The sequence below is a fragment of the Pseudopodoces humilis genome, chromosome 1, assembly GCF_049639895.1.
Source record: "Pseudopodoces humilis isolate 2021_Gansu_Grassland_sample_001 chromosome 1, ASM4963989v1, whole genome shotgun sequence".
NCBI classification, from domain to species: domain Eukaryota; kingdom Metazoa; phylum Chordata; class Aves; order Passeriformes; family Paridae; genus Pseudopodoces; species Pseudopodoces humilis.
Window position 1 is genome coordinate 146164287 of NC_142200.1, and position 12921 is coordinate 146177207.

Here is a 12921-nt window from a genome sequence, read left to right on the forward strand (position 1 = left end):
ACTTGCACACACCTGTAAATGCAGTGTGTCTCCAGAGGAGTCTGTTTTCCCTCTGACTCCAAGCAGTGATATTGTATGTAGCAATGCTGCCTGCTAACATCTGTTCGAACAGTTTGTCCTCATCACAGCATCCATCCAAGCCAAAGAGCTGTTGTAGATCTGTGTTTCATAACCTAAAACTTTTGTGCAGTGATAACAACATTATCCAGACTGATTTGAGGGCAGCACATGTGCTAAAGCAGCTATCTTAGGTGATAACCAGGGTAAGGCAGGAGCTCTCTTTGAGGCTCCATTTCAAATGTCATTTGCTGGTCTTGTAATGGAAACTACAGGTACACTTTACGCTATTGATTTAGACACTTAGCTTTAATTTAGACATTTAACTTGGCTTTGCTGTTTGAATTGCTCCTTTTTTTCAAGGATTGGATTTATGAGGTGGGTTGAAACCTCCAGTTTCAGCTATTTCAGCCCACTTATTCAAGATAATGCTCACATTGTGGGGACTTGACAGAGCGACGAGCTTTGGCTGGGAGGAGGAAAGTTGGCCAACTCCATCAACTTCAGGCGTGGGCAAGGACTGCACAGCGGGGTCAGGAACGTTCAGCTGTGCAGCTTTGGGAAGCTGTTGTCCAACTCAGCTCACCTAAGTGCCCTGTTCATCTGACTGTCTTTCTCTGCTCATCCCTGCAGTGACAGATGAAGTTTCTGAGGACTGTTATTAGCTGGGAAAACCACCCCAACTAGAGGGTAACACAGACTTTACTCAGTGTATCAGTAGTGCCCAGCAATGCCATCTGGAGTGTGTCTTGAAGGCCACACGAGACGTCCAGAGCCAAGTTTTTGTGCTCTGGTTGGGCCATTATTCCTGCAAGAGCTGTGCCACTGTTTGCTTTTGCAGTTGCATAACACAAACACTGAGTAAGATTCCTCAGCTCACAGCGCATTGGCATTTCATGAATCCAATGAAGAGCCGCAATTCTCTAGGAACTGAATGTACTTCGTGACTGGGGACTGCATAGGCTAGTAGCTACAGCAAATGTGAAAGCAACATGGTGAACTTAGCTAATTGTCATAATTTAGGTTTAATATAATCGTAAGTTCTCTGTGTGTTTTAGCCCCCAAAGATTTTTCCTTTTTTCAGTCCAGATCACTTACTTCATGGTATTTACATTTAGGAAATTTATCTTGCTAAACTGCTTGGAAAGCAAGGAAAAGATCCTATAATAAGTTCAAACTTAGCTTTGATGCCAACTGAATTTAAGTGTCTTGTGTTACCACAAATTATGGTTGTCTGGATCTTGTAAAAATGCATGGAAATCCCCCTTTTTATTCATCTTATTCCCTCTTTCTTTTTAAGAGAGCAAAGAAGAAGCTGCTGCATCCAGTGTGAAAATCATCTGAAATTTCAAATCTTAAATTTCTGAGTTTTTCTATCTGCAATAGACTAGTTAAAAGTACAGTGCCTGATCAACCTTTTATTGCTACTTAAAAACCTCTAACTGGAGGTCTTTTTCTTCATGCTTTGGCTGATGGACAAAAATGGATGGATTTTCTTCATGCTTTGGCTGATGGACTTGTCATGGACAAGTGACTTCTAATCTCTTCCTTGTGTGTAATTCTGACCTGTTTATGTGTTTCTTGTTTGTTCTAGCTTTTACAAAACTGATCACAGTAAATGGCCAAGAATATCATCTTCAGCTGGTTGACACTGCTGGCCAGGTAAGTTAATCTTTCTTTGAATCTTTATTCCTAGTTATGACAACAGGTATTCATGCTCCTGTTGAGCTAAGTTGGTAGTGACTGTGCATTCAGAGGTGAAAGTTAAAAATGATCCTGACTTATTTAGACACTAAAGAACTTTTTCTGTAGTGTTTAAAGGTTTTGGTTCATGTTTTGTTACTGGGTTGTTTTTTTTTCCCTATCTATTGAATGAGTGCTTAAAAAAGGGAAGCGGACACTACCTTAACTCTGATGTCCTAAAAGTTCTTCAGTAGCTTGTGTGATATTTAGTGAGTAAATGAGCAGTGTTGCTTTAGATGAAAAATGGCGCTTCAGTAAACCATGGGGAAATTTTTCCTGGCTTTTTTGTATTTGTCTGCTCCAGCTACACTACCATGACTTGTATCCATGGAGCAGTCATGGGGAGCAGACAGATTCATGTAGGTGGTACTTACTGAGTTACCAATAAACTGCTGCAGTTTGTCTGCATTTTAACATGATGGTTCACGTGTGTGTCCGAGCTCCACATAATGACAGGGAGCAGGTGTCCTGCAGTGTGCTGGGGAGCTTTGGGAAGTGCAGGTGGTCATTATTTGCAGGTACAGGTGTTCATTACACAGTGTTGCTTGGCTGAACCCATGCACGAGAGTGCTGCACTTTTTGAGAGACTATATTAGGGGAAAAAAACCTCATCAGGGACCACTAAACCCCTGTATTTTTATCCTAAGTTTTTTTTTTTTGCTTACATGCTTTTGCATTCCATGATCTCATACTATGCCTTTGGGTTTTTCCAAACCATCAGTAGTGTTAAACAATGTTAGTGTTGTAAAATACTCTGCCAGTACTTAAAGCTTTAAAGCTGCAGGATGCCTGCTCATAACTGAGAGACTCTTTAGAGGGGTTGGAGCTTTCTAGGTATGTTTGATTGCTTTCTTGGAAGAGAGCTGTGTGACTGGGGAATAGTTGTGCTGTATTTATATGGTGTCAGCCCTTGGTGCTTATCAGCAACATGTGTAATCACTCAGAGGTGTCTGAGCACACCACCAGCCACATGTCCTGGAGCAGGATTGCTGGATGGGGAATGCTCTGCGGAGGAGAGGGTGAGAGAGGGGCAGGCTGAGGAGTGTGAGCAGCAGAATGAGCTCCATAGGTGTCACTCACTGCCATTGTAAGTGCACTTGCGTTACAGCTCCAATTGTGTAGCATAGTGATAAAAGAAAAATTCCTTTTTGAGGAGGAAATTGCCTTCTGGGAAGGCAATGTGACTCACCACTAACATACCTGTATTGCTGAGGATTGATTTAAAGTTATACAGTATTGTGGAACCTAAACAACTTTTTTTCCAGCCTGTGGTTATTTTCAGATTTAATTCTTCATGGAACAATTTGAACTTTGATTTCTGGCACACAGGGTTAGAGGGGAGAGATGATGTTGGGTTATGGAGGGCGTGGCTTGGACAGATTTAGTTCTCAAGTCTTTCTTGCTTAATGGCCCATAGGGAGTCCTCATACGTATACAGCACAGCAAGAATTGTATTGCAGATTTGTTACAAACTTTTGAAAACCTGGCTATGGCTTGAAAAATTGTAGCAACATTATTTTATCACTTGACAAATTTCTTAATTTGACCCATAAGTTGCAGTGAGCATAGCAGCTTTCCTTCCATCTCCTAAAAAGCTAAAAATAAAGTCGTGAATTAGGAACAGTTGAGATCATGGCACTTATTTTTCTTGGTATTCCTCCTCTGTCTTGTGCCTCTTTATTTTCCTGGTTATTTACTGAGCTTTGTGCAGTACAGTTCAACAGGGGGCTTGATACAGGGTCACAGAAGAGGGGTGTAAAAGGAAATCTTACCTAACACCAAATTCCAGCTGGGGCAGTCCTGGGAAATTCCAGGTAAAGTCAAGCCACTACAGAGTTGCACTTTCACCTTTTTTACACAGACTTAGCTCGGATCCCTTCTGTATTGACTTTGGGACATCACATCCAACTGGAGTGGCACTTTGGCATTTCAGAGGAGATGGGGGAGGGCTGCCCTCAGTGTGTAGCAATAAAGGCAGATGAGGGCAGCTTTTGCCAAGTGTTATTCTTTCAAACTTTTTTTGGCTGGATCTGTGAAGTTGATTTATAAAGAGTTTTTCCTCTTCTGCCAGTAAGGGAAGTTTGATTCCTTTTGGCTGTCTAGATTTAAGCTGTGTGATTGCACTGCTCCATCTGTTCAGCCATGACAATAACAGAGAGGTTATTTGATCTTCAGCTAAAATTAACATCTTCCAAAGCATAGGTTTAACAATCTGAGAACTCATACATTAGGAAGTATGGCTCTTGTCAAAATGGAAAAGTTTCCTGGGAATATCTGTTGGAACAGGTTTTTAACATTGAAGCCATAGTATTTGTGTTGCTTTACCTGCAATATGTCAGTCTGTTTTGTTTGCCTATTTGGTCAGTCCTTTTCTAGAGGGGTAATAAATTCATTGAGTAAAGTTTCTGGTGGTTTTGCCTGTTTTTTTATTTATGTAAACACTTGTCCTATATTGTAACTTTCAGTTGTCATAAAGCGACTGATAACTGTATTTTTTGCATTTGATAAGCATTAGTTAGTAAGCCACAATTACTCACTTCTTACCAGATTCCTTAGGTAATTCAGATGTGATCAGTGTCACTTGAAATTACAAACTGCTAAATCCTGTTGTCAGCTGTTGGAATTAAGATTTTGAAATGTATCACCAGCAAGATAAGAGGCATAATTGCTAATTAGTGGTGGGACGGAGTGGATGTTTTGTCCTAATACAAAGGGATAATTAAGCAGGATAAGAGGATTGGGAAGAGCTTCAGCTCATCCATAGTCTTAGAGGGAATAAACCATAAAAGCTGTAGATTAAACTGTAGAGTATACAGATGGACTTACAGCTTTCACTTGGTTTGGTAAAGATGCCACATGTGACATTATGATGAAAGAATTCTTAAAATTCTACCTATACAAAATGTCTTAGAGATATGACCAATTTACCTGATGGTGATCTGATGGCATCAAGGTCTGAACTGTGGCACCCTTAATTTTAAATGCAATATTCCTTCCACAGGATGAATACTCCATATTTCCTCAGACGTACTCCATAGACATCAATGGCTACATTCTTGTTTATTCAGTCACGTCAATAAAAAGGTAATAAAAATCTATTGTGTTCTTCTCTTTAAATATTTTCTGGGTTTAGGTCCTGCCTCTGCTATTTTTTGTGTGATTATTTCAATTAATCTTGCTCCCTTGGAAGTATAGTAGGAGTGAATATTAATGTTTTTCCAGAAATGTCCCTTCAGACCCAAATCTCTAGGAAACTTTGCAGGCTAATGTGGTAGGTACCATGTAAGAAATGAGACAGTCTTAAACTACATTGTTTTGAGGTGTAAGTAAAAGTACAAAGGATCATTTCAGAAATAAGTAGAGTTCATTGCTCTTGCATCAGATACAAGGGCAGACATAAATACGAAGCTGAAGGGCACAGTACACTTGTGTGAAGTGCTCAATTAGTTGCTAGATCATTCCTTCAGCCTTGTGGCTTTTTACAGTACCTGAAATTCCTTTGACTTCTTGTATTGAATTGTCCTGATTAACTATAGAAATATTCATATAAACAGCAATTGATGACTTTGGACTGTAGATCTTCTCTTGGCATGCTGCTGCAAATAATCCTCCCTGAAGGTTGTCCCAGAGTGCATCGTACCTGGAGTCATGCAAGACACATCAAGCTTGTGTGGCTTTGTCATCTTCTGTTATTTCCTCCATTCCTCTGGTCATCTTGTTTTGTTTAAATACTGCTTATTCTTGAATAGGTGTTGATTTTCTAATATTGTACAGCATCTTTATTAGGTCAGCTGAATATTTTCTGAAATTTTTGTTTAAAGAAAGTGATTAAGACCTTAGACCTTTCAGTCTCAGCAAGTACAAGAGAAGTTGATGTTTCCCTTCTACTTTCAAGGCAGCTGATGAGCTTTTTACAAGTGCTGAAGTGTTTCATATATTTTCATCTGAATCAAACAAAGCTGGTCATTTCAAGCTCTTTGATAGACTATCATAAAATACAGGTAAAGCAACTTGCCTGTTGGCTCTTTTTCCTTCTCAAAGGAAGGATACAGTCTGGCTATAAACTTCTGCTGCTTGCAAGTTCTTTAATGTTGAACACATTTCACAGTTGTTCATTCTTGGTTTTCATCTCCAGTTCTGAAGTAGAGAAGGGCAAGCACGTGTTAGGCTTTTGTGTTTCTAGAAATGCTAAACTCTCAAACTCTGTTGGGTCGAGGTTTTTTAGTGAGAGGTTCAGTGTTGGTGCTGAGTAACTTGTATGAAATAGGAGTCAGTATTCTCTGCCTTAAGTAGACAATGCTCCACTCCTAAAGCAAATGCAAAAAATCATTGATAAATGGGTGCTGTGAGGACAGAATTGCCTTTGACTGAAACCGATGTACATCGCTCAGAGGATTCTGTGCTGTTCCCTGTTTGGCAGCCTAAGGACTTGTTCCTTCTCATCCACTCCAGTTGTTGCCTCATGATGTCTTGAACTCACCAGGTGAAGAAATGAACATGTGTTCTGTGCTAGCATTCAGTCAGTTAAACCAAGTTATGGTAAAAATACAAACAGGACAGACTAGCTTAAGGCTGTAGTTCAAAAGTCTTTTCATCAGTATTTAATCTTGATCAGTTTATTCCAAGTTTTTATTATTGTTGCTATTTCTTCCTTAAAATTTCAAAATGTCCATGATCCTGTTTTGTTCAATTCCTTATGTTCTGTATCAAGACAGTGTTTAGGTGATAGGAAAGATCTTCCACAGAACTCTGGTAGCTTTGATGACTTGCCCAGACAATGAGATCAGTCATCACCTGTCTTGACTTCTGTCAAACTGTGTATATTGATCCAAATATTGATCCAGCTGGGTGAGAGCTTTGACAGCAGACTTAATAGAAATGCTCTTTTCAGTTACCAGCTTCCCTGCTAACCTCCAGTGGGAAGTTTAAATAGGACTTGAATGAAAGCTAATGCCCTACATTTTTCGTATTCCCAGGCTCTAAGCAGCAAGGTTACTGGAAGGCTTTTGCTCTAGTTCAGCTTAATTAAATTCCAATTTTGTATCTTGCTAGGTTCCATGATTTTGTGTAACACATTTATCTGACAGCTAGTAATGTGGGTTTTTTTTGTATTTCACACATTGAGTTGTTTGCTGTAACCCATTTGCTTGACAGAACTGGAAGGGACCTCTTACAGTCTCCAAATCCCACAGTTTCGCAGCTTGATGTGATGGTTCTATTTTTGGATTGGTCAGTCCTTGCTCCTTTTTGTCCTTGCTCTTTTCATCATTATTAATTTGGAAGGCTTTCTAGAACATTAATTGGTCAAGCTACTTTCATTCCTGGCAGTTCTTAGCAACTTGTTTCTGTGTCAGAATTGTGTTGGAGTTTAAATAACACTTCTCCAGTGGTTTCCACCTTGGTTTGTTAACAAGGATCAGCTTTTTATTTGTAGTATTTTCACTAAAAAAAGAAGTTTGTGAACAATCTTACACAAGCAGATAGACACCCAAAGTGGGGCAATGGAGAGCCCAGGTTCAAGAGCTCCTGGCTGCATTGTACATGAGAGCCTCAGGCAAAGACTCGCTAGGGTATGTTTTTGCGGTGTGGTGTGTTTCTGGCTTAGCTGGAAACAACACACCTAATAGTGGAAAGGAAACTGATTGTACTGTCCTAGGGATTCAGTTAGCCTGTGGATAGGGTGCTAAGATCTTTTTCCTTGCTTCAGACTGAGAAACAGTTTTGTGGTCTGCAGCAGATGGGTTTTGGTAGCATTTTTATTTGTTCAGTTTGCAGGTTCACGTAGTTGTAGCGATGCCTCTCAATACTTGTCACAGCCAAGCTCCATTCAGCTCTTATTTTCTTAATAATAATGAGCGTCCAAGATGTGTTCTCAAGACTAGAATTTCACTAAAACTTTTTCAGCATAAGCTCCTTGTGTCCCTAAAGTCCTTTCATTGATTCCACATTTTTCATTGATTCCACGTTTTTCATTGATTCCACATTTTCCATGGTGTAATCTGTAGTATCCTACTTGAGTTACCAGTAGCAATTTGTGCCAGACTAAGTCACGCTTCTGTTTACAAAGGACTCATTTTCTTGATTGGATACACTGAAACTATTAGCTGAGCATGGAGAAGCATTGTGTTCCACACAGTCTCAAATATTATTGCTGGAGTCAGACAAATTTACCTACTTGACAGAAAATCCATCTTAAATGTGGTAGAGTTTATTGTTCTAGAAGTGAGAAGTTTTACTGCTTTGAATGGTGTTTTTAGGCACCAGGTCTTTGATTGCTCTGAGCTGGAAGTGTGTTTGAGTGCTGCTCTATTTTGAAGAGTTTCAGTTCTAATTGAAATGCAGTACAAGTCAAGGCGCTGCCTGTAGCTAACAACCTTGGAAACTGGAAAAGTTTTGGTCCCTTTTCTGTTGTCTTGTTGCATGTCTCATCCCTGAGCTTATGCCTCTCTTAAATCCAAGTTGTGCATTTCATGTACCAGCATTTTTTCCATAGTGTAACCAGAGGAGTGCAACATCTGCTCTTCAACCCCACTTACAGCTTGTTCTCAAAAGTAGTAAATGTCAAATGCAGTGGATTTTGTTAGTGAGGTTTTTGACTTGATATTCTATAGTACTTCTTCTTACCTCCTGTCATCCAAACTTCACCAACATGGTAGAGGAATAGACAGAGTATTTGAGTAATCACTGTTTCAGTGCCATCTTGCAGATCAGTTTACACACTTTCCATAGAAAATTAGAATTTTAGTTCTTTTTGACTTTTACATAAATAAACTTAATAATTATTATTATTTATTATTAGTACTAATTATTTAATATTAAATATATGAACTAAATGTTCATTAAAAACAATGTGTTCTTTTAAGATGGAGCTTGCCTAACTAATTACTTTTTCTTCCAATTTGCTTTAATTTGACATACTCATCCAGGACTGTTGGACTGCAGCAGTTAAATTTCTCACTGCAGATACAAACCAGATGAGTGGTGGGAGGGACTTGGGATGATTCTGTGTTAGCTGCATCAGTCCTGGATAATATTATTTATTTCTGCAAATACCATAACTGGGGAGGCTGTAAGGGTAGGCTCAGGCTGGTCTCTGCTGCTGCTGGGACCAGTTTGCTGCTGTTACACATTCCAGCATCTGTGTAGTTGTGCATACACAGAGTAAGTTTTAAACACAACCTACATATGCATTTAATTGCTTTTGTATTGGGTATTGAGGATAAACATCAGAGTGCATGTGTGACTTCATCCCTTTATTTTGCAGTTTTGAAGTGATAAAAGTTATCCATGGCAAGTTATTGGATATGGTGGGAAAAGTCCAGTAAGTAGTGACACTTTCATCTCATTTCATTGCAGGCATGTTGCTAGTGCTTTGTTCAGTATACTGTAACTGTTCTGAAGTTCTGAACTTTCTTCCACAGAATACCCATTATGCTGGTTGGAAATAAAAAAGACCTGCATATGGAACGGTATGTGAACTCCAGAATGTGGGAAATGCAAGGCAGCAGCCCGCATTCCTGTGGCTGCAGCACACTGGGTTTATTCTTGGCTTTCCAGAGCTAAAATCAAATTTTAGATCAAAATAAGTTACTGGCAAAGGAATTGTGTTCAGAATGTGAACTACGAGCCATGAACTTCTGTTGTAATGTTGATTTTTGCAGTGAGGTTCCAGGGACAGTCATTTAACACTCTGGGTTTTTTTCAAAGTAAGTAACAGAAGTGTATTTGTCATAGCAGCAATACCAGATATTACAGATTATGAAAACAAAGCAATACTTTGGGACAACTGCTTTTCTGGGTCACAGAGCAGTTTTACCTGGCCCAGAAGTGCATTTGACAGCAGCCAAAAGCAAATGCTTTGGATCAGACTTCACAAGGCATTCCTATTACAATACTTTGGTACTCTGAGGTATTTTTTAACATATCAGATTCCAATTCTTCTGCAAGTTATAACAAAGATATTTTTCTTTCTCTGGTCAGGGTGATCAGCTATGAAGAAGGGAAAGCTTTAGCAGAATCCTGGAATGCAGCTTTCTTGGAATCTTCTGCTAAAGAAAATCAGGTAATGGATTTAAGAGTCACTTTATTCAAATAGCAGTGTAATGGATGACTCAGAGTTTCACTAAATAAGGGAAGCTAAAATATTTGCATGCACTGTACAGATATTTTGTGTAGATGGAAGCAGAACAGCTGTCTGCACTCAGGTATATGTACACAAATTTTTCCCTGCAAGTGTCAATGGGAGGAGGAAGTGAAAGAACTGAAAGTTCAGCTTCACTGAACATATCAGAACACTGAGTGACAAACTCATATCCATGAGGTGGGTGGAACAGGGTCTTTCACCTTAAATAGGAGTCACTGCTGGCAGAGCAGTGAGGTGGTATAAGAGGATGAACCCTCGTGTTTAAAGTGCTGGGCAGGCTGAGTCGCTCTAATGGGGGAATAATCATTTTGTCTGATTATGGTCAACAATAGTACAAGTTACTTGAGTGAAGTTGGATTTTTCTCTGAAAGAAAAACTTGGATTATTTTTTTGCTATGGGATATAGAACACTTGGAGTTAGTTTATCAGTATTTCTGTTTCTGGCTAAGACTTGCATTAACCTTGTCAAAACGGCACATGATGGAAGCATGAAATTTCTCAATATCTTCTCTCTGTTCTGGAGAGCTTCAAATACATACCAGAGGAAATTAAATTGACAGTGTAAAGAATAAACCTGTTAAAAATGTCTGGTCTTTTTTTCCACCCCTTTAAATAGTTTAATGCTTCTGGATTAGGCAAAGCTGTTGCCTGCTCTCTTTCATTTGGCATATGTTCTCAATGTGTAACACCACAGCAATCCATATCCAGCAGAAAAATATCTTACTGATAACTTTTCTGGAGTTTTTACTGTTCTTGAACCAGGGAGAAAAATGTCATGGTTTTTTTTTTGTAAAGAAGCTACAAGCTTTGTAGGATGCTTGTTATGTCCTGTATGTTAACTTGCTGCACTGACAAAGTCCCCTGTACTGCCAGGTATTTGTGTTCCTGTATTAAGTTAAGCTCCCAGCTGGAGTTTATATATCAAACATGTACCCTTCAGGGACATCAGAATGGCAGTTGTATGTCAGATAGTCAAAATCCTGGACAGTCCTGGACAAATCCCACAAAAAGAATTCAGAAGTCCTGTGCATTCTGGCTGTCAAAGATCTTCCTTTCTGCAGGATCCTTCAGAGCAGTGATCGCAGGTTGCTGTAAATTCCGTCCCTCTGCATTTAGGAGCAGGTTGTTAGAGGCAGGTGCCCGAGCACAATTCCTGCTTCATGCCTGCTATATAATACACTTGGATACACTTGGTAAATTTGTCCATCTTCAGAAGTCTGGCAGATCAGATGTCACTTCTGAGACAGGTGCCCACAGCATGTGACCATCCTTCAGGCTCTCTGGCGTGTTTCCTTTGGAGGCTTGGGACGTGTGGAATAAAGTGGGAAGGAGCCCAACACTGGCACAGCTGCCTCAGTCTTCTCACACATCTCCAGCTCTGAAGAGGTGGAAGATTGAGTTTTGAGAGCCAAGTGTGGAGTCTGGAGTTGTGAGGTGCTGGGGGAGAAGGAGACACCAGGCATTGTAACATCCCTCCCTGTGAGTTGGAGCAGTAGCGCTTCTGAACTCATTTGGGTTTTCTCCTCCAAATCCTAATGTGAAAGGATTAAAAGTGCTGATACATAGACTTCTGTCAGGACAGGGTATCTTCTCTTACTCTCAAGCTGTGTCTGGTCTGGGAGGGGAAGGGTTTGTTTTGAACTGGGTAACAAGCTGTGTTGTCATTTTCCTGGTACTGAGTGTTCACCTTATATAAGCCAACATTGCTGGAAAAAGAAGTTGGTTGGCACTTTCTGTATCGAGGTTCATCCAAGTAATCACCTGCACTGGCTTGGTACTGCAAATGTAACTTGACTATCCAGATTAATTCCAAACTCCTTCCAAAAGTGCTTCAGCTTCTGTTTGCTTAACAGAAAGCTGGTTTATGCTTTAGGCATGAGCTAAATGGGATGAGGGATTTGGAACCTGAGCAGAGAGTTCAAAGCTTCTTGACTGAGGGTATATCTGTTAATTCTCTCTGAAACCAAGACCCATCTGTATTTGGAGGATTTGGAGCAGAAATGTGAAAATTTCTGGTGTGCTGGTCTGAGAGTGGTTGTGTACATGATGCTCTTCACAGTGGTGAGGAGAGGGGGTGTGTCCCTGATAGCAAAAAGGCTTTTTTCCCCTCTTTTCTACCTTTCTGCTTTAACCCCTCTAAAAATCCATTTTGGAGCATCTGTGAGAGTCCATGGAGCATAAATAACCAAATTACACTGGGCAATTAAAATAGTTCTATAGATTAACTTAAACAAACTGCCTATTCTGCCAAGAGTTATCAAAAGATAACACATCCCAGAAGTGGCATGACTTGGAGTAGATGGAAAGTGAGAGAGGCAAAGATCAAAGCTGCGGTGATGATAAATGATAGTGGCTGGCAGGCGTTCTCAAGGTCAGATAAACTTGAGTATGTGCCAGTTCCTCCAGACATGTGTGACCTGGTAGGACTTTGGGAGGAGTCTGCATATCACCAGCACTTCAGTCATCAAGGGAAATCCCTGGGCTTTGGGAAGGCAGTCCTGGCACTTAATGGAAAAGACTCTATGATGACTGCTGGGCTGTTACTGTCACATATTCTTAAGATGCTTAATTATTACCAGGCATCTTGAACTGCTTCAGCTAACTTCAGGAATTTCAAGTTTTTTTCTTGTGGAATTCCCGAGGCAGTGACATCTAGGCAGTAATAGAGTGCTTCATCTTAATCCTGGTGCAATAAAGTCACTCTTGAAAATACAGCCAGAATCCAAAGTGGTCTTAAACCCAGGTGAAGCTGGAAGCCAACTTCTACTGGAAGAATTTAGGAAGTAACAAGCAGCTAAATTGTGTTCATCCAATTGTGCAACATGCGTTAGATAAATCGCATAAGGAGCAAGGAAGTAGCAAAAAATTTGTTTCTTACCAAAATGGAGCTCTCTTAAAAAATAATTGCTTGGTTGTGCTTCTTTTTTTAAGGGTAGCTTCGTCTTGGAGCTCAGAAGATGCACTGCTTAGTAAATGCT

The 12921-nt window shown here is 40.0% G+C and overlaps 1 protein-coding gene across 2 annotated transcripts in view; it reads left to right on the plus strand.

Annotated features, from left to right (window-relative positions):
* RHEB (Ras homolog, mTORC1 binding) overlaps positions 1-12921 on the plus strand; it is a 38981-nt gene that overhangs the window by 22961 nt on the left and 3099 nt on the right. The window contains exons 3-7 of one of the 2 annotated variants that reach the window (XM_005527754.2): positions 1652-1719; positions 4802-4884; positions 9065-9121; positions 9222-9269; positions 9781-9862. In XM_005527754.2, the coding sequence (XP_005527811.1) occupies positions 1652-1719; positions 4802-4884; positions 9065-9121; positions 9222-9269; positions 9781-9862 (338 nt within the window). The remainder of the gene's footprint in view (positions 1-1651; positions 1720-4801; positions 4885-9064; positions 9122-9221; positions 9270-9780; positions 9863-12921) is intronic. The other variant, XM_088061891.1, reaches the window with a different exon arrangement.